The sequence below is a fragment of the Dermacentor andersoni genome, chromosome 4 (genome assembly GCF_023375885.2).
Source record: "Dermacentor andersoni chromosome 4, qqDerAnde1_hic_scaffold, whole genome shotgun sequence".
Classification (NCBI taxonomy): Eukaryota; Metazoa; Arthropoda; class Arachnida; order Ixodida; family Ixodidae; genus Dermacentor; species Dermacentor andersoni.
The window spans coordinates 216,678,714-216,699,039 of record NC_092817.1 but is presented as its reverse complement, the minus strand read 5'-3'; the positions used below and the strand labels follow the sequence as shown (position 1 = coordinate 216,699,039).

The 20,326-nt window shown below is 47.0% G+C and overlaps 2 protein-coding genes across 3 annotated transcripts in view; both read right to left on the bottom strand.

The window, feature by feature from the left end:
• Tmtc3 (Transmembrane O-mannosyltransferase targeting cadherins 3) overlaps positions 1–20,326 on the bottom strand; it is a 789,094-nt gene that overhangs the window by 697,991 nt on the left and 70,777 nt on the right. The window lies entirely within an intron of this gene.
• On the bottom strand, positions 4,045–5,481 carry LOC126538452 (uncharacterized). The gene has a single exon (XM_050185294.3). The coding sequence runs from the start codon at positions 4,747–4,749 to the stop codon at positions 4,045–4,047; it is 705 nt and encodes a 234-aa protein (XP_050041251.2). The 5' UTR covers positions 4,750–5,481.

Genomic DNA, 20,326 nt, shown 5'->3' with positions numbered 1-20,326 from the left:
TTGTTAAGAAGTCTTTCACGGTGCTTGTGGACACTTCGCGGCAAAAATACACCTCTGGCCATTTAGAATGGTAGTCAACAAGCGTTACAGCTAATCTGCTGTTGTAAGCTGCATGCTCCACAGGACCAACAATGTCTAGGCCAAGCTTTTGCCACAGTCGCTCAGGTCATTCAACAGGTTGCAACAGTGCTGGTGATGTTTTGGCGGACTTATCTGCCTCCAGGCAGATATGGCAGTTTTTTACTGCCGTTTCCACTTGCTTATCCATTCGTGGCCACCAGAACCACTCACGCTGTCGTGCCTTCGTGCGCGTGATACCTGGATGTGTCTCGTGCGTGGTGCCAATGATCTGAGCCGTGAGGGAGGACGGAACAACGAGGCGCTCTCCACACAGAAGCAGGTTATCGACAACAGAAAGTTCTTCCTGAATGGCGTAGAATGGTTTCGCCTCTTCTGGTATGGACTTCTTTGGCAGCCAGGAACTCAGCACGAATGACTTGATGGTTTCCAGGCAACTGTCGTCGAGGGCGGCCTGCCTGAACTTCTCCTTAGTCACGCAGGCTGGCTCAATGAACGAGACAATTTCTTCCTCCTTAGCAATCTCTGCCTCCGAGGTAGGTGCTGGTAGCCGAGAAAGTGCATCTGGTACAGTGTTTATTTATTTATTTCAATACTCTCAGGGCCAAAGGCATTACAGAGAGGAGGGGCATACAAAATCGGCGGCAGCTTTCTTAAATTTGTTGACGTAGGTGATGGCAGCCATGAAGGCAGGGAGGTGGTTCCAGTCATTTCCAGTTCGAGGAATAAATGAATTTATACAAAGGTTAGTTCGGCATTGCGGTATTCCTACCTTGAAGTTGTGGTCAGTGCGTGAAGATGCATAAGATGGAGAGAGGAGTAATTTATCTTTGAGAATAGGGTTCGTATAATTAATTCTGTGAAAAAGACATAAGCGAAAATATTTACGGCGCAGAGAAAGAACAGGCAGACCAAGTGCAGATTTCATTGCAGATACGCTCGCTGTTCGGGAATAATTTGAAACAATAAAACGGGCAGCGCGGTTTTGAACAGACTCTAAAGCGTTAATTAAGGTTATCTGATTAGGATCCCAAATTGAGCAAGCATATTCTAGTTTAGGTCTGATTAACGTCCTATATAGATGAAGCTTAACGGTGCTGTTAGAAGCTATGAAATGGCGCCGTAGGAATCCGAGCGTGCGGTTAGCCTGGTTAGATATGTAGTTCACGTGCATTTTCCAGGACAGATTGCGTGTTAAGTGAATACCCAGGTATTTGTAGGATGAGACGGATGATATCGGAGTGTTAAGAAGATAGTGAGGGGTGTATTCAGGGGGACGGCTGGAGATACGCAGGTATTTACACTTAGTGGTGTTAAGTGTCATGAGCCATTCGCTGCACCACGAAGAAATAGCGTTCAAGTCCGATTGCAAACATGCTTCATCAGAGGGATTAGTAATTGAACGATAAAGCACACAGTCATCTGCGAAAAGATTTATATGGGAGTTAACGTTATCAGGAAGATTAATGTAAATTAAAAACAGTAGAGGACCTAACACAGAACTTAGAGGTACTCCAGAAGTTACGGAAACAAAGAGCGAGTCATAATCATTAACTGAGACATATTGACTACGGTTGGAAAGAAAACATTCAATCCAGCCTAATACCTGATCGTTAATATTAAGAGCACCGAGTTTAATTAATAATAGATCATGAGAAACAGTGTCAAACGCCTTAGCAAAGTCTAAAAAAACGCAATCCACAATAACATTAGCATCGATAGCGCGAAATAAATCATTAGTGAAAGATAAGGGCTGTGTCTCAAACGAAAAAAATTTTCTGAAGCCATGTTGACATGAATTGAAAAAATTGTCAGATTCAAGGAAGGTAATAAGATGAGAATAAATAATGTGCTCAAGAAGTTTACAGTCCGCTTTGGTGAAACTGTTGAATACCGCAAGGGGTCCACTTGTGGTATTCAACAGTTTTCACTGTTGAATACCACAAGTGGACCCCTTGCGGTATTCAACAGTGAAATTGTAGCAAAATAGTCGTGCACTCCAGCGTGCGATTTGGAGTGGGCGTCTTCCATGTCCTTGTGACGACAGCAAGGACACCAGTGCCTGGTGGTCTGTTCGAATTGTGAAATGGCGACCCCACAGGTACGTGTGCCATCGCTCACACGCCCAAATGCACGCAAGAGCTTCTCGTTCACCGACTGAATATTCTCTCTCTGCAGGCGACAGTGTACGAGATGCGAAAGCGACTGTGCGGAGCTCGTGGCCACTTTGTTGTTGCAGTACTGCTCCCTGCCCACAGTCAGACGCGTCGGTCGACACCATGACTGGCAATGATGGATCGAATATCTGGAGGACTGTACTCGACGAAAGCATTTCCTTGACCCTCCGGAAACTGCTGTCTGCTTCGGCATACCAGATGAATGGCTCATTTTTGCGAAGTAAGACTCTGATAGGCTCAACCACTTGTGCCAAGTGTGGAACAAACTTGGAGTAGTATTCTACAAGACCCAGGAACGAACGAAGGGTGGCCACATCAGTTGGTACTGGTGTGTTAACTATGGAGTCTACTTTCTCTGGAAGTGGCGAGATACCACGTCCAGTGACCTTGTGCCCTAGAAAGGCAAGTTCTGGAACGTCGAAAAGGCATTTGTTCAGTTTTAGACTTGCATTCTTGATCTTTTGCAGCACGGTCTTCAAGTCTGAAAGGTGTTCTTCTGCGGTCTTGCCAAAAATGATGACATCAATGTAGAACAACCCGCCAGGGCAGCGGTCAAGGATTTTCGCCATCATCTTCTGAAATGCCGCTGGGGCAGAAACCAACCCAAAGCAAACTCTTTTAAAACGGAAAAGGCCATCATGAGTGATGAAAGCTGTCAGATCCCTGCTGTCAGGGTGCAAGAGAACCTGATGGTAAGCGGAAGCCAAGTCAAGTTTGGAGAAGTGTGTAGCGCCTACCAAAGCGTGAGGCAGTTCCTCTGTATGGGGCAATGGGAAACTGTCTGGAACAATAGCTTTGTTCGGCTCTCGAAGGTCTACGCATATCCTGATGCTACCATCTTTCTTGTTAACAACAACAATGGGGGACACCCATTCAGAAGCATCGATGCGCTCGATGATGTCAAGGCTCAGCAACCTCTGAAGCTCATTTGATACTGGTGACCGGAGAGAATATGGCAGACGGCGAAGCTTCGAAGTTACAGGCTGCCCGCCTTGCCGTGTCTTGATGCGATGCGTGAATCCCTTAGCAAGACCCAACTCTGGACTGAAAAGTGAACTGAACTCATGTGCTAAGGCTGGTGGAAGAGCTTTGTTACGGGGCTGCGTGCTTGACGATGTGGAAATAGAACAGGATAGCGGGTCAACAACAGTCGGCTGCGGAGCAACGGACGTGTATAAGCACTTGAAAGCAGAACCCTCAATGCGAAGATCCAAGGCTTTAATGCCGTCAAGACCGATCAGACAAGTTCCTCGGTGAAAAACATAAAAACGCAGCAACGCTGTGCGGCCTTTAAACCGAACGTCTGCCTGGAAACAACCTAGCACTGGAATCGGCCGTTGAGAGTAGTCAAACAGACTAACGTGCGGAGCAGGCAGGAGCGGAACGCTCTGAAAATATTGACTGAATTCTTGCTCCGACAGGATTGAAACAGACGACCCTGAATCAACAAGGAATGTCAAAGTGACATTCGCAACTTGCACTTGAATATGAATTCCGCTACGCGCGGAACGTTGCACAGTCAAAACTTCCTCAGCACTGCTGGATGACGAAACATCTTCATGAAATTCAACTTCACGGACTCGGCCTTGCGTTTGGGTTAGCTTGCGGTTGCATACCCTTTGAAAGTGGCCCTTGCGACCGCAAAACGAACAAGTCTTGCCTTGCGCTGGGCACTGCGGCGCTGACGCGATGTGGTTCCGCGAGCCGCATCGGAAACAATGTGGCGAACCGGAGCGACTACTCTGTTCTCGGTTCTATTGCGGCGCACGTGAGCCGCCCGCGCACCTCGTTAATTCTGCTCTAAGGTGGCTGCCGGTTGTGAATTCCTTTTTTTCGAGGCATGCGACGATGGTTTACGACGCTGCCGCAATGTAATTGCTTCGACCGAAACAGAAAGCTCTTTCAGCTCTTCAGCCACCTGCTCATACGGAAGTGCAATTCGAACAGAATTCTCGAATGAAAGTGTGGAACCCTCGAGCAGTAACCGCTCACGTACGCGAGTGGAAGCTACGCCGGCAACGAATTGATCCTGCAGAGCATCATCTTGTGAGGCAAACGAACAATGTGATGCTAGCTCCCGTAGAGCGGCAACAAAGTCATGAACGGACTCGCCTGTGTGTTGGCTGCGGCGGTGAAAGCGATGACGCTCGATGATAACGTTGCGCGAAGTCGAAAACTGGTGCCGTAATGCGGCGAGTGCAGAGTCGTATTCGTCAGGAGGGGCCACGACAGACTTGTCATCGGCGCGTGCTGCGGCACTTGGCGCGGCCGGTGCTGCGGCGCTGGTCCCTGCATGTAGCGTCTGATAAATACGCTGGCCCTCCGCCCCCAAACAATGCAAAAGAATAGCCTTGCGTTTCTCCGGCTTGAATGCGGCGGCTCCGGAAGCCAGTAAGTACAGGTTGAACATCGGCTCCCACTGCTCCCATGGCAATGAGGGACGGCCGGGCGTCGGAAGGAAAAACGGTGGCGGAGCAAGCCCGGTGAAGCTCATGGTGGGCGGATACGGACGGCGCAGCGGGGCTGGGGGTACGTTCACGACATCTTCGTCGCCAACATGGTGTTCAACGAAGGTGGAAGTCAGACTCCGGCCGTCCCGAAGTAAAAAGCCGTTTATTTAACATATACAACCAATATATATGGATGGGATGGATGGATGGATGTTATGAGTGTCCCCTTTGGAATGGGGCGGTGGGTTGCGCCACCAAGCTCTTGCTACTATGCTGCCTGATATCCTACCTAGGTTAACCGATGAAAAAAGAAAAGAAAGAAACACTATGAACTAACACGTCCAAATTTTCTGATCCCCTATTGCGAACTGTGTTTTTGTACGTCTCTGTCTTTTGTCGTTTCCCTACTTTTCTTCCACCAATCCTCCAATCGCCTCTTACTAATGTCTATTGCGGACCTGTTTGCTTTACCACTGCTCCCGCTGAACCCAAGGGCTTCAAGGAGGCCAGTGGTGCCTAAATCGACCGCTGGGTAGACGTCTTCGCATTCTAATAAAATATGCTCCGTCGTTTCCCTAGCTTTACCGCAGCAAGCACATGCTTCTTCTTCCTTCTTATATCTCGCTTTATAGGTGCGTGTTCTAAGGCATCCCGATCTCGCTTCGAAAAGTAATGAGCTTCGCTTTGAGTTATCATAAATGGTTTCTTTCCTGATTTCGTTTTTTCCTCTTAAGTAGTTACTCATGGCAGGTTTCTTTTCCATTGCCGCCACCCATGAGATTAATTCCGCCTCTCTAACTTTCCACTTGACCTTCTTTGTTGCTGTGTTGCCCACCCCACAGGCCGCATACTTGCTGGTAAGCTTCCTAGTTCTTTTCCTCCACTGTGAATCAATGTTTTGCCTGTACAGATACCTGAACACTCTCCCAGCCCATTTATTTTCGTCCATATTCCTCAGCCGTTCTTCATACTCAATTTTACTGCGAGCTTCCCTCACTTGAAAACTAGTCCAGCCCATATCCCCCATGAGGGACTTCATATAATGAAGAACAGAAGCGCCCCCTGGGGAATAAAGAACTGAAATGAATAACGAAACTGAATGTAACACGGTCGTTAGCCAAATGTGAAATTTCACCGGACGACGACACGCTGTGGGACCGTAGCGACGATGACGATCGCAGAACTAGTGAAGACGAGAAATCCAGTGACCATGTCAGCTACTAATAAAATTTTGTTATCGAATGCCCCCTCGGGTATGCTCTCTTTTTTTTTTCCTGTCATGCGATATGGGGGGGTCGACTTACATTCCAGTCCACTTACAATCATGTAAATATGGTGCTTCTAGTGTGGCGAGATTTTAGGCAACCAAGCGAAAGCTACGGGGCCGAAGCTTGTACACACGCGTCCCCCTAACAACTACTTACCGCATCTGCAGCTCCATCTGCAGTTTTGGATTTGGAAATACACGTGCAGGAGCAGTAAAATTGCTCTATACAAAATTAGTGTCGGTAGTTTGTTTTGATCACAATCATCATAATCGGCCTATTTATGTCTACTGCAGGGCGAGGGCATGCCCCAGCGACCTCCAGTTATGCCTGTCTTGCACCAGCTGACACTACCTTATGCCTACAAATTTCATGATTTCATCACCTCACCTAGTTCTCTGCCGTTCTTGACTGCACCTCCCTTTTCATTACATGGGCTGCCCAGCCGCATTGTCTTCCTGGTGATGACAACAGTGCGCGCGCAATTCATGCATTCGTGCCTTTTGAGATTATGCTATACATTTTTCCTTTCATATTGCTTGGTACGAGGTTTGTCGTCTCAAGCTTTTTTTGTTAATCTCCAAGTCTTTGCCCTGTATGTTAGTACCAGGAGATAGCGCGCTTGCTGTTAGTTGTCATCACCAGGAAGACATGCGGCTAGGAAGCCCATGTAATGAAAAGGGAGGCGCAGTGAAGAACTGTACACTTCTTGACGTGAAAAGTCCTTAACACCGGTCAGAGGGGGTCAGGAGCTAAAGCCACATGTAACAAAATATGTTATAGCATTATTGCTTTAACGTTTGCAACCGTACTCCACACGTCTGGCTTTTGTATCATTGTATAGAGGTTAAAAGCCATTATGCGATCATGCATGTGTCAAAAGACATGCCACCGTTGTTACGTCACGCATGCCACAATCTGAGCTAAGTTCCGCCTCACGTGCGGCGTTCAAAGAGCTCAGCAGTACATTTGTCCATCCGAGCAGGAGTGGTCACATTTAAGAGAGCTCACTGTGTCATGGTACGCTTGATCCATGAAACTCAAGCTGGTGCTCATAGGCAGTTATAAGGCTTACAAGTGTGCAATTTGTTCCAGAAATTTCACGCTTCATCATTTACAGCTCCTTTTACAGCTCCCTGCGTTGGACATGTAGGGTCCAGAAATGGCGTGAGGAGACTAGGTCAGCTATATACACCCAAGCAATCTCCAAACCCTTTCACCAGGTCGGAATTGATCCATCTCCATAGGGATTGCAAGCACAGGGGTTGAAGCAAACGCAGGTGCTCCTAACATCTAGTCACTAGCCCCTACCATTTAGCTGGTAAGACCCCTACTATAGGTGCAACATAAGTGAGGACATGCAGTTATACTAATGCGTGAACAAATTTGGTGAGGTCAAATATTTTATTCTAGTGCCCAAACACGGTCTGTAAAACAAACTGGCCGGCTACGAATAGGAAGCGACCATGATTGCAACATTAAACTGTAAGACCCCCCCCTATAGCTGCAACATGACTGAGGACATGTAGTCCTTCTGACGTGTGAACAAACTGAACATCATTTCTTTACCCCAGAGCATAACAGCATCTGCGGCACACACAATACATTTCATAAACCCCGCTGCGGTTTTGTCTCTGAAAGCCTAAGCAAATTTTTTTTTCCTTTCAAAGTTAGTGTTAAGGGTCACAACTCTCTTTTTCCTATGAACCTATTATTTCTTGTGTCCCACCCTTCTCGTTTCTCGTCAGCATTTCGAGGTGAAATTGGCAACCCCGTGGGCTTAGGTAAACTGAACCAGCTACGGCTCCGATGGCACCAATTCATGAAGGACACTAGGGCGCCTCGATGCGCGTGCCCCCCTTCGCCGCTCCGTGGAAGGTGGGGACATCCTTTGAAAGGGTCAGTCCTGCCTCAGCGAGGGCACGCGCCATATTTGTGCCCACTCCCTGTCCAGCGTCAGTTGCACCTGTGGTGGCCTGTTTCCCATCGGTTGCAATTTTCCTTGGCTGTACAACGGGGAAGACATGCCGGGGTGTTGCATGCCTGCGTGCACAAATCACTCCCAAGATGGCTAAAGAATGCTTTCATTTCTGAGAGATCCGAAAAGAAGGCTCCTGTGGACTGTAAAGGTGAAACGTAACAAGTGGCAGCCGCCCAACACTTCACGCCTATGCAGTGTAAGTACTATATTCCTTGTTTCGTTTCCGTGCTGCTTGCTCTATAGATAAGTGTACTGCTTTAAAATAATACCCAACGTGCATGCTAAAATGGCGTTAGAGTTATTGTAGGCATTCATTTCTATTATGCGCATGATACTGGGTGCGATTGTTTATGCCAGTATATACCACAGCTCCATGCATTGTGCTTAAAATGCTTAGCCAACGTACACTTCAGGATGCGCAGTTGTGGTCATGAATCGCATATTTAGTGTAAAAAGACTAAGTAGCAAGGAATAAGGGACCTTGATCTGAACAGAACACAATACATGCATGCGTTGCAGTGGTCCCCGACCTTTATGCTCTAGCCCTCTGCCACTCATAATCTGTTTGCCTAAGGCTGCAAATGTCTGTGTTAGTGATTACTGATGAAAGTGAACGCGTCAGAGATCGTTACACCGTAGCTTTTATCCGAGGTTCTGAAGAAAATAAGTAAAGGTGCGAAGGCTGCATGACCAATTATTCAAGTTTAAGATTTCATTTGAGTACTGATATAATGACATCGAAATATTTCGAGCTGTTGATTTTTACTTCCTTTCTGGTGAATAGTTGTTCTAATACTAGACCAGTGATTGTTTCGTGCACCCTTTGCGAAATTCCGAAAACCAACTTTCCTGCACAGCAAATGCCCCTTCAGCATGGCGGACTGGCCTAGAAGTTGAGTGCAGCTCTGCATTCTAATATTTTATGCCTCATACCACTTTGCTCCCACTTGGCAAACAATTTGACAGGGCTCATTTCATCCTTCTCCAACAAAAGCAGTGGCTTGGCAGTTTATCGCGGCAGCGTGAAGGCAGGGAACCTGCCTTCATGCTGCCTTAAGCAGCTGCCTTAGGCGAAAGGCATATGCTTTCGCACTTACTCCAAATCAATCGTCCCTAAGGACTTCTTTTGCTCTTACTGTGTTCTTTTTTCGGTATGCCGAAAAAACTGTGTTCTTTTTTCCTTGTGCAGTGATTACCCGACTGTTAATATTACTATTTATTTGGTGCACAGGCCCATTTTGTGGACAGCTGCTTCGAAAACAACCACGCGGATGGACGAAAGCTGCTCAAAGGAAACGCTATGCCAACCATCTTTTCGTTCTGACTTAAGTTGTACCATATTTTTCAGTAGTGATTACTTTTGCAATGCATATCACTGTTGCTGATCTGTTAGTATACTGGCGCAATTGAGGACTGTAAGCGCGCATACTTCTATACCTTACATTTCTTTACTTGAAACTGCTTGCCGTTCACGCAACTGGGAAATTATAGTGTCATCTTTCGATGCTTTTGACTGAGTCAATTAAGCTCTAAATATTTATTTCCTGTTTATTGTGCAGCTTTAGTCCCCCCTGAAAGGAGCCGAAGGAAAGAAGCACATCTGTTCTAACATCTACACCCATCACAGTGGTGCCACAAGGAGAACCGGAAGTTTCTGCAGCTTTTGAAGTGTCTTCAGCATCTCATCTAGATTCTTTGCCAGTCCACTCTGGCAGTGCACAAAACAGCACGAACTGCAATGAGGATGCAGTCTGCAATGAGTCACAAACACAACAAGAGCAAGTGTGCAATCTACATTCTTCCTCCAGCTCTTGTGCCGAGCTAAAAAAGCAACTAGACGATGCAAGACAAAGCTACATGCAGCTTCAAGAAGTTCACAAGGCTAACGTGACTACTCAGTCCCTAAAAGAGAAGGTGCGAAAACTAGAAAGTAAAATAGAAACCTTTGAAAAGTGAATAAAATTTCTTAATGAAGACCAAGTGCAGGCACTTTCGAGAAGCAGCAGTCAAGTTTCTATGTGGTCGCTGCAGACAATTAAACAGAGGCTGCAATTGAAGTTTGCTTGCGGAAAGTCTGGCTACAGAGCTCTGATACAGCTTGGGTATCCACTGCCGACAGATAGAACATTGAATCGTCGCCTCCAGGGATTGAAATTCTTGCTGGGAATTTTTAATGATGTTGTTGAACTCTTCAGGATCAAAGCGCAAGGAATGGAAAACATTGAAAGAGGCTGTGTTTTGTTCCTTGACGAAATGGAGATAGCGCAAGGGTTTCAGCTTGACCGTGCTGAAGACACTTTGTTTGGAGGTGTGACACCCCCACCTAAGCCAGATAAACCCACTAGTCATGCATTGTTGTTGATGGTAGGAGGCCTCAACAGCTGATGGAAACAGGTGCTTGCATACCATTATACTGGGAGCCACGTCGACGGCAGTACTCTCAAGGACTGCATTCTCGAAATTGTCTGCCTCTGTGCAGATATTTCGCTCAGTCCGAGTAGTAACGTCGGATATGGGCGCATCAAACCAAGCGATGTGGCGCAATCTCGAGTTTTCCAGCTATTGGAACTCCAAGACTACGTGCTCTATAACACATCCGTCATTCAGTGAAATGGAGTTAGTTTTCAATGCAGACTCTGCCCATGTGCTCAAGAATATCAAGGGTCAGCTTCTAAACTCTATCATGTTCACATAAGTGATGCAACCGTCAGTGAGCACAACCTGCCTTCACAGGATGTAAAACTAGAGCATGTATGTGCTGTCTTAGAGCTTGACAAAGAAAGGGAGCTGAAGCTTGCGCCGAAGCTTTCTGAAGCACATGTTTCCTCGGGACATTTCACAAAGATGAAAGTGGGACTCGCAGTGCAATTTTTCAGAGAGACCCCCACTGCAATCCGGTACTTGGTGAAAGAAAAAATATTGGAGCAAGAAGCCAAAACCACAGCATGGTTTTTAGAACTTGTATCAAAGTGGTATACTCTGATGTCATCGCGTCAGCCCTCCGCATCTCTTAGTCTTCAAGACGTGGGCAAGCATTATGAAGCTGTCTGTACTCTCAAGCTCGCCATCAATACTTTTCAAGGCATGAATATGGGCAGCACCTCGCAGTGGAAGCCATCACAGGCAGGCCTTCTAATCACCACTACTGCTGTACTTCAACTCCAGGACATTCTTTTGAGCTCTGAAGGTTACGCTTTCATTGTCACTGGCAGAATACTACAAGATTGCCTGGAAAACGTTTTCACCGCTGTTCGCCTGAAGAAGCCGGTTCCAGATGCTTTGGACATGAAATATGCTCTCAAACTTGTTTGCATTAGCCAATTTTCGCGCACGCCGAAGACAATCAGCTATGCTGTCGATGGTTTGGAGTATCTAATGACACATGGCAAGTGCAAGCTAGCTGAATCAGACCCATCTGGAATCGATGACTCTTAGACACTCTTCATTGAAGAGCTGACATCTACCGAATGTAGCACCCTTTTTCATATTGCCGGATTCCTCGTGAAAGGCATTACCAAAAAGATAAGCAGTTGCGAGCAGTGCAAAGCTGCTGTGGTAAGTTTGACAGACAGTCAGCATTCTTACCTGACAAGGCTAAAAGAACACAACCGGAACAGCGACCACCTGCACTATCCCAATGCTCAAGTAATGAGTATTCTAAAGTCGTGCTAAGAACTATTCAAGGGGATCACGGAATGGACCAAAAACCTTCTTACTGTACAATCTCCTTTACAGGCTGTCGTGACAAACTTGAGCAAAATGGTTAGGTTCAACGTGAATGCTTGCCAAGTGCACAATGCAACTGCTCAGAACCTTCTCATCTCCACCTATGCCCAAATGAGGTTACGCATTCACATGCGTCAGCTTGAAAAAAAAGAAGTCAATGGCCGCGGAAGCAAAACATGTGCTGGAGTCAACTTACAGTGACACCACAATTTTGATAGTGTGCATAGAGCTGGTGTGTATCTTTATAACATTTTTCTATAGCATTTCCATATTCTCCGTACATTGTTGTAATAAATTGATGGAGTGGTGTGGCAAAGCTTTTTATCACGACACCATATTTTTTGCAGGTTTCTACATAAGTGGTTTGCTGCAATGAAAAATAAATATTCAGTTATCGCGACGCGAACTTTTCGCCAAAGTAGGCTCAATAGGCTGGAATTGTTCATTAGATCGGGAGTTTTTAACGGCTGCACTTCCAGCAAACCTTTTTTTTGGTGGGTTAAGAAAATGCTGTTCAACGCTGTCCTGGTGCAGTGGCTCAGTGGTTAAAGGGACACTAAAGGTTACCAGAAACTCAAGTTAAAGTGGTAGAGCAATGTTCTAGAACGTCTAAGGCGTCAATATAATCGCGAACAGAGCTTTAGTAACCGAGAAATTGAGATAAATGCATGACAGGATTTGAGACCCCCCAGCGACATTCCGGTACTAGACCGATGACGAAAGCACTCCTCATAATTTGTGTTACTAATACTCAACCACTCGTATTAAAAATATCATTTCATTTGATTATAAGACGGAAAAAAATGCTACTTGTCTACGTCTATTCGATTCTAAGAAAAAAAACATTTTGAGGTTACCCTTCAGTAATATGGGTGTTCGAAAGGTTTCGTTTTCGCTCGACTGTGCGCGCTCGACTCTGCGCCGCGCACGCTTTGGAGTTTCAGTAGGTTCGTTATCGCGTCGTGCTGTGAGGGTTCTGCTGGCTCGCGAAAGTTTCATTTGGAACAAGCAGCGAGAATGCCACGTCCATGTGATGTCGTGGGAAGCCCTCGTTGCTTTCCCGCTCCGGAGAGCCGGTGTCGAGGCCGCCGTCGTAGTACGCAACGACGCCGGCAGTGCGAGCCGTCAGCAGCAGGTCGCGCTCGTCGGTGTTCAAATCGCTGAAGTTGAGCCCACCATCGCGAGCCGCTCTGTCGGTGTCAGGGTCCATTGCGACGAGCGTCGAAGTTTGCGTCATAGAATGAAGTACCAGCTTATGGGCGTCTTCCGCTGGAGTTTGAGGTATAGTAGCGGCGCCTGGTGGCGGTGCGGGAAACGACATCTGGGTCGTGCCAGCTTGGGTCGTATTGAGCCCTGGCTGTGGCGAAGCACGTTTCTAGGCCGAGTTTTGCGTCGATTCGCACTTTTTTATGCCCTGTTGCAAGTGCGAAAAGGCTCGTCACTTCTCACAGACCACGCCGACCACGCTGCGAGCTCGCCGCAGCCTATAGTTTAACGAAAACGGACTCTCCGTGTGCCGTGGGACGTAATTCGTTTCTCCTTCCGCTAGCCACCATACTCCCGCTTTCGCTCTGCTGTCGGCTCTGTCTTGGCTCTGTTTCTGGCCGCGCGTTTGCGTTTTGCGCAGAAAAGCCGTAGCGCCGTCTGCGGACGCCGTTCTACTCACCGATGGCGCAACGTCACTATGAGACCATGATGTCAGTACTCCTCAATCGGAGGGCGGGCGATTTGAACTGCGCTAGAGGTACGCGGACGCTTCAGAACGCATTTTCTGTTAAAATAAGTCTCTCCTTGGCACGAAACAAGCGTTTCGAGGTTTCTGTGATGGTATTTCAAGAGTCCACGTTGACTTACTAGTAACCTTTAGTGTCCCTTTAAGGCGCTCGAGTACAAAACCGGAGTACCCGGGTTAAAATCCGACTGCGGCGGAAAAGTTTCGATGGAGGCAAAAGGCAAAATGCAGCTGTGCGCTGTGCGTTATCAACGAACGTGAAATATCCCCAGGTGGTCAAAAGTTTTCCGAAGCCCTTCACAACGGCACTTCTCTTTTTCCCTACTCTACTGCATCGCCCGCAGCCCGGTTGAGGTGTGCTCCTAAAAGAGAGTGGCAGTTACCGCACTGTCTGTTTCCTGTAACCACAAATGTTATTTTTAAGGCCAGAGAAAATAACAGGTTTCGCAAGATATCGTAACATAGTGTATGTCGCAATACATTCCAAGTACTGCACTATACCAACGTTTGTGTGTGTGCTTCCGAAGAATGACTGCCTTCTAACAGGCAGCCACTGAGGTTCTTGACTTCCCCAAAAGTATGACATTTTATCATTTGAGTCATTCGCCTTCTATTCATAATGATATGTGTCGCTCCATGAGAAAAACAGCTTACTCTCAAGGAAGCGCGTTCAGCCACAGTGCGCGCTCCCGAAGCGCAATAAAAGGAGTGCGCACAAATATGGCGGAATCCGTAGCAGATTCCATCCCCATCCTCCACAGAATGGAAGAAGGGGGCGCGCACATTGAGGCACCCTAAAGGACACATGTGAGACAACACATGGGCATAAAGGCAGATGTTTGCTCAGTCATTATCACGTAGCGTCCAACCTATAGATACCGATCCCTGGCAAGCGCCAAAAGGTGAAGCACAATTCCTAAATGTCGCCAAAGGTGACTGATAATTCTTAGTTGGGTTCATCGATTAACCAAATGTTGTTTGCGATTTCTTGTCCCACCAATGTCTCTTTCTTGACTAAAGCTAGCATAATCACATTGCCCTGGCTTTCTAAAAAAGAAAGTCCGCATGTGGAGTTGATACAGGAGGCGGTATGTTGTTACGTTCGACCGCCGCGGGCTGTCGATCTTCAGGGAAGCGACCATTGGAAAAGGCGCCAGCATGTCTGCGGCGGCGACCCACTTCGTAAGGACGGCAATGCGCCGCGTCCCCAACGGAATGGTTCCGGAATGTCTAGACACAGTCAGCAGACCAAGTATTGTTAGTGGATTCGCCGTCACCGTCACGGTTTGTTTGAAGCGGGGGAACTCCGGGAAGAAGACGTTTTGCAGCGCCGTCTCACGGGCCTTAGAAATCGTCAGACAATGGACAGGCGCGGCGGCCACTGTCTGCGGGGTCAACAGTGGGATCAAAAGGCGCCTGCTCAGGACAAGACGCGTGTCTGCAAAAACCCTCTCACCTTAGTGTGGTCAGTGCAACCTGTGCGGAAGTGAGTGCGTAAACCCTACCCCTCAAAGGCGGGTTGGCTATAACTTTGGATACTGCAAATTGGTCGAAGGTTGAACAGTTGTTTTCCCTCACCTAGGGATCTAGGGAGGACAGAGTGTTTATAAGCAGCTGTTCTGCGGCTGCTGAGTGTGCATTCCTCTTTCAGTCATGCTAAACTGATGAACTGTAACATTCTCACGTAAATACGATAATTAAATCCCATATTCCTCGTTCTCGGTGAGAACAATTCCCTCCCTTCAACAACGCCCTCATCGTGGATGAGTTGGACGACCGCATGGGCTAGCTACCATCTATTTCATGCTTCACCCCAACAGTTACAACTGGCTGACAGCGATGAGATGGACTTTGCGACATGGTGCTGTGACTGCAGTGAGTGCTTGGTTCTTGTTTTGACTCTCTAGGCTTCATTTTGTGGTTGTTGAGTTTAGAACAGTAGGGAAGATGGATTGTTGAGTGTTAGCTAGGTTGTGTTTACCTAGGTATGCTTAGCGAGCAGGACCAAGCAAGCAGCAATCATGGAGTTAAGGACACTGCTGAAAGACGAATTGTTGATTGTTGGTGAGGAACTGGGCCTGGAGGTACGCAAGGAAATGCTAAAATTGGAATTGTCATAGCTGATTTCCGAACAGGCCAGTGAGGAGGACATTGAAATTGGGATAGAACTCTTTAGGAAAAGAGAGAAACGGGACAGAGAGAAGAACGGGATAGAGCGGAACGCGAGAAACATCGCGAGTTAAGAAAAATGCAACTTGAACTTGAAAGCAAACGTTTGGACTTGTCTCAAGGAAGTGAAGGGGCTCTGGGATGGTCAAGTGAGGCAGAATCATGTCGCATGGACAGGCTGTTAAAGCCATTTGAGGTCGGGAATGATATGGGATTGTTCCCAGGCAATTTTGAAAGGACTTGCGAGATGAACTTCGGTCCGAGTACATGGCCACAGCGGTTGCTGCCTACGTTGCCGTGTGAAGCTGCAGAAGTAATCGCTAGACTCAGTGCGCAAGATGCATATGATTATGCAAAGGTTAAGGCTAGTCTTTTGAAAAAGTACCCCCTTTCAGCCGAAGCTTTTCGGCAAAGGTTTAGAAGCATGGGAAAGAAGGATAGCGAGGGATATCCGGAGTTTGCATAAATCTTAGAGGCAAACTTAGTCGAGTGGCTGAAAGGCGCAAAAGCGTACGAGAGAAGATACATGATTATTGAATCCATGTGTCTGGAGCAGTTTTACAGAAGCATCCCACAATCTGTGAAGCTGTGGGTGCAAGATTGAGGAAATGTAAACACTGTCGAAAGGGCAGCTGAATTAGCCGAAGAGTACGCAATGCGTAGAAGGCTGATGGCTGAGGACAGAAATGGGGATGGTCGAACTGGACCGCGGAAACCATTTCTGTTCAAAAAGTGTTCGCAGACTAGACAAACGAAGCCTGTAGATGTGGAGGAAAAGCCCTCAGAAAAGAGCGAGGAGAAATCAAATGGGGAAACCGTACAAAAAGAGCAGAAAAAAAAATTGAATCTTTTAGACCAATCTGCCGCTATAAGTGCTCCAAACTCGGACATATTTATTTATTTATTTATTTATTTATTTATTTATTTATTATTACCCTCAGGGCTTACAAGAAGCATTATAGAGGGGAGGGGCATTAGAATATCAGTACATATAAAATAAATAGAAGGAGAAGTGAAGAACAGTTATACCGCAAATAATATACAGCAACAACAAGTAAATAAGCACAAAAGTAACAAGGCAGTATCGCTGTAAACTGCGGGAAGCCTAGCGTAGTTTTCTCCTACGTGGACGAAAAAGTCGAGAATATGGAACTATTAAGCCTATATCTTCACGACCTGCAAGTTATTGGCAAACCATGCCAGGTGCTGCGAGACAGTGCCGCCACTATGGACATTGTCCATCCGTCTTACGTTACGGTAGATGACTCAGGGTGTCTACTAAGTTTACATTTCCAAATTCCGTGGGTCTTCCAGGTTTTCCCTCAGTGCCTTTCCAAAATTTCCTGAGTGATGCAGAACTATGTTTTATGTCAAGAGTGGCTGAAATCATATCGCCCAATACTGTCACTCTCTAGTAAACATATGAAAAAAAATAGAAATAAACGACTTAATCCAACTTGAATACGAAAGAGTAGTGTTTATGTTATTCAATAAGAGAATAGAAGGGAGGGGTTAGTAAGATATACAGCAAATAAAACATATTCGAAAAATATTGCAGATCGAGTCGGACATTCTCAAATACGAATAAAAAGAAGATGTATACAGAAGCAGATATTTTCGAATATGAGCTATTTCTATCAACTGATAGCAAGCTCAGTGGTATGAGGCCCGAACGTTGTCACAATTGAGATTATCTCTCAACAGCTCGTAACTCATCCTCAACTGTCCTGACATACTCTCAGCCAGTGCATGACGCTTCAGTGTGTCTTTCACTGCTTTAAGAGTTTATTTTGGTTTGGATGAGGGACACCTGCATGTCGGCATCAGCCAACACTGTTTTTAAGCTCAAGCTTCTTCAAAATGGCGGCAGCACGCTTCCTTTCCCGTTCATTCCTCAATGCGTACGTCCTTTCTATTCTTGTTTTCCTTCCGCCACTCGTTCGCCCCACAGACCATTTGAAGCATCTTTTTGGTCAGTTGCACATTCCACGTCTGATTTTTCGAGCTCCCTAGGGGCCACGAAAACCTCCGAAAAGTCAGCCAGTTGGAAAAAATAAATGCGTCATTTGCAGGCCTTAGGAGCTCAAACCGCTCCAGGCAAATTCAAAAGCGCTCTGAAAGCCGGTCGGTACACATATTAGGCATATCGGTGCTCGTACTGTGACAGGAAATACCGGGTGCATGCTTGCATAATTCAGGAATACACACTGTGTCCCGTGGCAATAGCCCCTTCCCGCGCTTGTTATGCTTCACTGCAATAGTTTTGCGCATGTTTCACCAAGTAACACTCTGTACAGAGGCGAAGCTGACTTTCGGGAACTGGCATTATGCAACGCATCGTGCTTTCCAAGCTTGTAAGCAATTCGCCTGGACCACAAAGGCGGAGTCCGTGCCATTGCTGACAGCAGCGAATTCCTTCAATAAAGAACGCGGCACCCAACGGCAAGAAGCTTCATAGCGAACGTATAAGCAGATAGGCCTAGCGTTGCCGCAATGGTGGCTACGGCTGCCAGCGGATCTGCGTGCGAGAGCGCCGGTTCGAGGCGGCGAGGTAATCAAGATGGCAGCGGTGGTGGCTTTGATTATTGCCGTTTCGGACCTGCGGTCAGGGCAAAACGTCCGGAAAATCGGACGGCGAAGAGTTCTTGCATCCGAAATTTCAGACGTTCTGATACATTGACTCTATGGGGTACGTAGTGGTGCCGCGAAGCCGTCCAAATTATCGGGAATCCGGAAAGTCGGTCGTTGACAGCACACTGTCAACTCCTCCAGCCGACGACAGGGCGTTAAAGACGATTCATAACGATTCCTGTCTGTTACTCGAGCCAGCATTACCGCGACTTTCGACCCTTTCAATAAAATTACAGCTAATTTTCCCTGATAGATGCACAACAAATTCCCCGAGTTTTCCCTGAGCTTTAGCATACTACTCAGAATCCCTGAGAATTCCCGGTTTTGCCGGTTTCCCGGTTGGTAGAAACCCTGTGACTTCACGGTAGAGGTAGCATTTATCAAACAGGCTGTAGAAGAACGCAGCGTGTGTCTGCCCATGGCCAAAGTTATATAATATCAGTGCACCATTCGGGGAGCTAGTGACCGAGGCTGCAGTTTCCAAATCTTTGTCGCTGCAGTACCCTTACATTTTTCTAGTCGGTCGGATCAGTTACTGCGTGACAAAAGGCTTAAACTGGGAGAGGGCGTAGCCCAGGCGTTGACGCGAGGCCAAGCTCGTAAAATCGCATCGCTTTCGGCTGAAAAGGCAAAAGCTGCTCCAGCGGAAGTAGCAAAAGAGGTAACTTCTGTAACCGAATCCGAGCTAAGCTCGAGGGACGAAAAGACGGTTAAGGAAACACTGCCAGCTGACCAGCTCAATGAGAGCGTATCACTAAGTTGTCAAAGTTCAAGCCTGCAGCAAGAGCCAGCTGATGCACTCGCAAACGAGACAAGGTCGTCACTATCACCGGCCTCAAAAAACTTTGATCAGCTCTTATGTGTGGACAGATAGTCACTGGCAGCCGAGCAAAAGAATGATGACAGCTTAGCTAAATTGCATCACACAGCTAAAGATGGCATTGCTAGGCGCAACGTGACGATACAGGAGAGAGGAGGATTGTTGTATCGGCACTACAAAGACCGAAAGGATAGGAGTCCAGATCACTTAGTCGCACCTACTAAGTACAAGGCGGACCTTTTGAGTCTCTGTCATGGAAATGGGTAGTCTGGCCACCTAGGCATAAACAAATGAAAGGAAAGATTGCTTATGGAATACTACTGGCATGGCTGTTTCAAAGACGTAGAAAACTTTGTAAGATCATGCGAAGCCAGCCAGCGCTCGGGTAAACCAGGAGAAACATGGACAGCTCCACTAAAGGTAATGCACTTGATAACAGAACCTTTGAGACGATTTACGATAGAGACGGTAGGGCCTCTACCAAAGACAAAGTCGGGTTACAGGTACTTCTTTACCATGCTGTGTCCGGCTACAAAGTTTCCAGTAGCAATCCCTCTGAAAGAGCTCAGCTCCACCGATAGTAGACGCGCTTTTGACAGTATTCGCACAAGTTGGGTTTCCAGCCGAAATTCAGGCGGATCAAGGGTCAGTATTCACCAGCGCACTAACAGTATTCACAGCGCACTTACAAAAGTGCGGGGTAAAGTTGATACACAGTTCTGTCTATCACCCTCAGTCAAACAGTGTAGAGAGGTGGCATTCTGTGCTTAAGCGAGTTTTGCGTGCGCTCCGTTACGAGCACAAGGAGGACTGGGAGAACTGTCTGCCGGCAACATTGTTTGCTGTGCGAACGGTTCCTCATGAGGCTACAGGGTTCTCGCCAGCAGAACTAGTGTATGGGAGAGCACTCTGTTCTCCACGGAGAATGTTGAGAGATGTGGGAGGAAGGAGGAGAGAGTCCAACAGTGATAGAATACGTACTAAATCTGCTGGAACGGCTAAGTGCGACCCAAGAACTAGTCGAAAAGAACATGGGAGAGGCGCAAAAGAACGCCAAATTCTATTACGACAAGAATGCGAGGCTTCGTACGTTCAACGCCGGAGACCACGTAATGATCCTCAAACCTTGAAGAAAGAACAAGCTTGAAGTTCACTGGGACGGGCCCGCTAAAGTGTTGCACAAACTTTCATATACTTACTATGCTCTGAAAATGCCCGGTCGCAGGAAGGATGTGAGGATATATCGCTGCAATTTGATGAAGCCGTATATAGAGCGGAGCGGAGTCGTTAACTATAC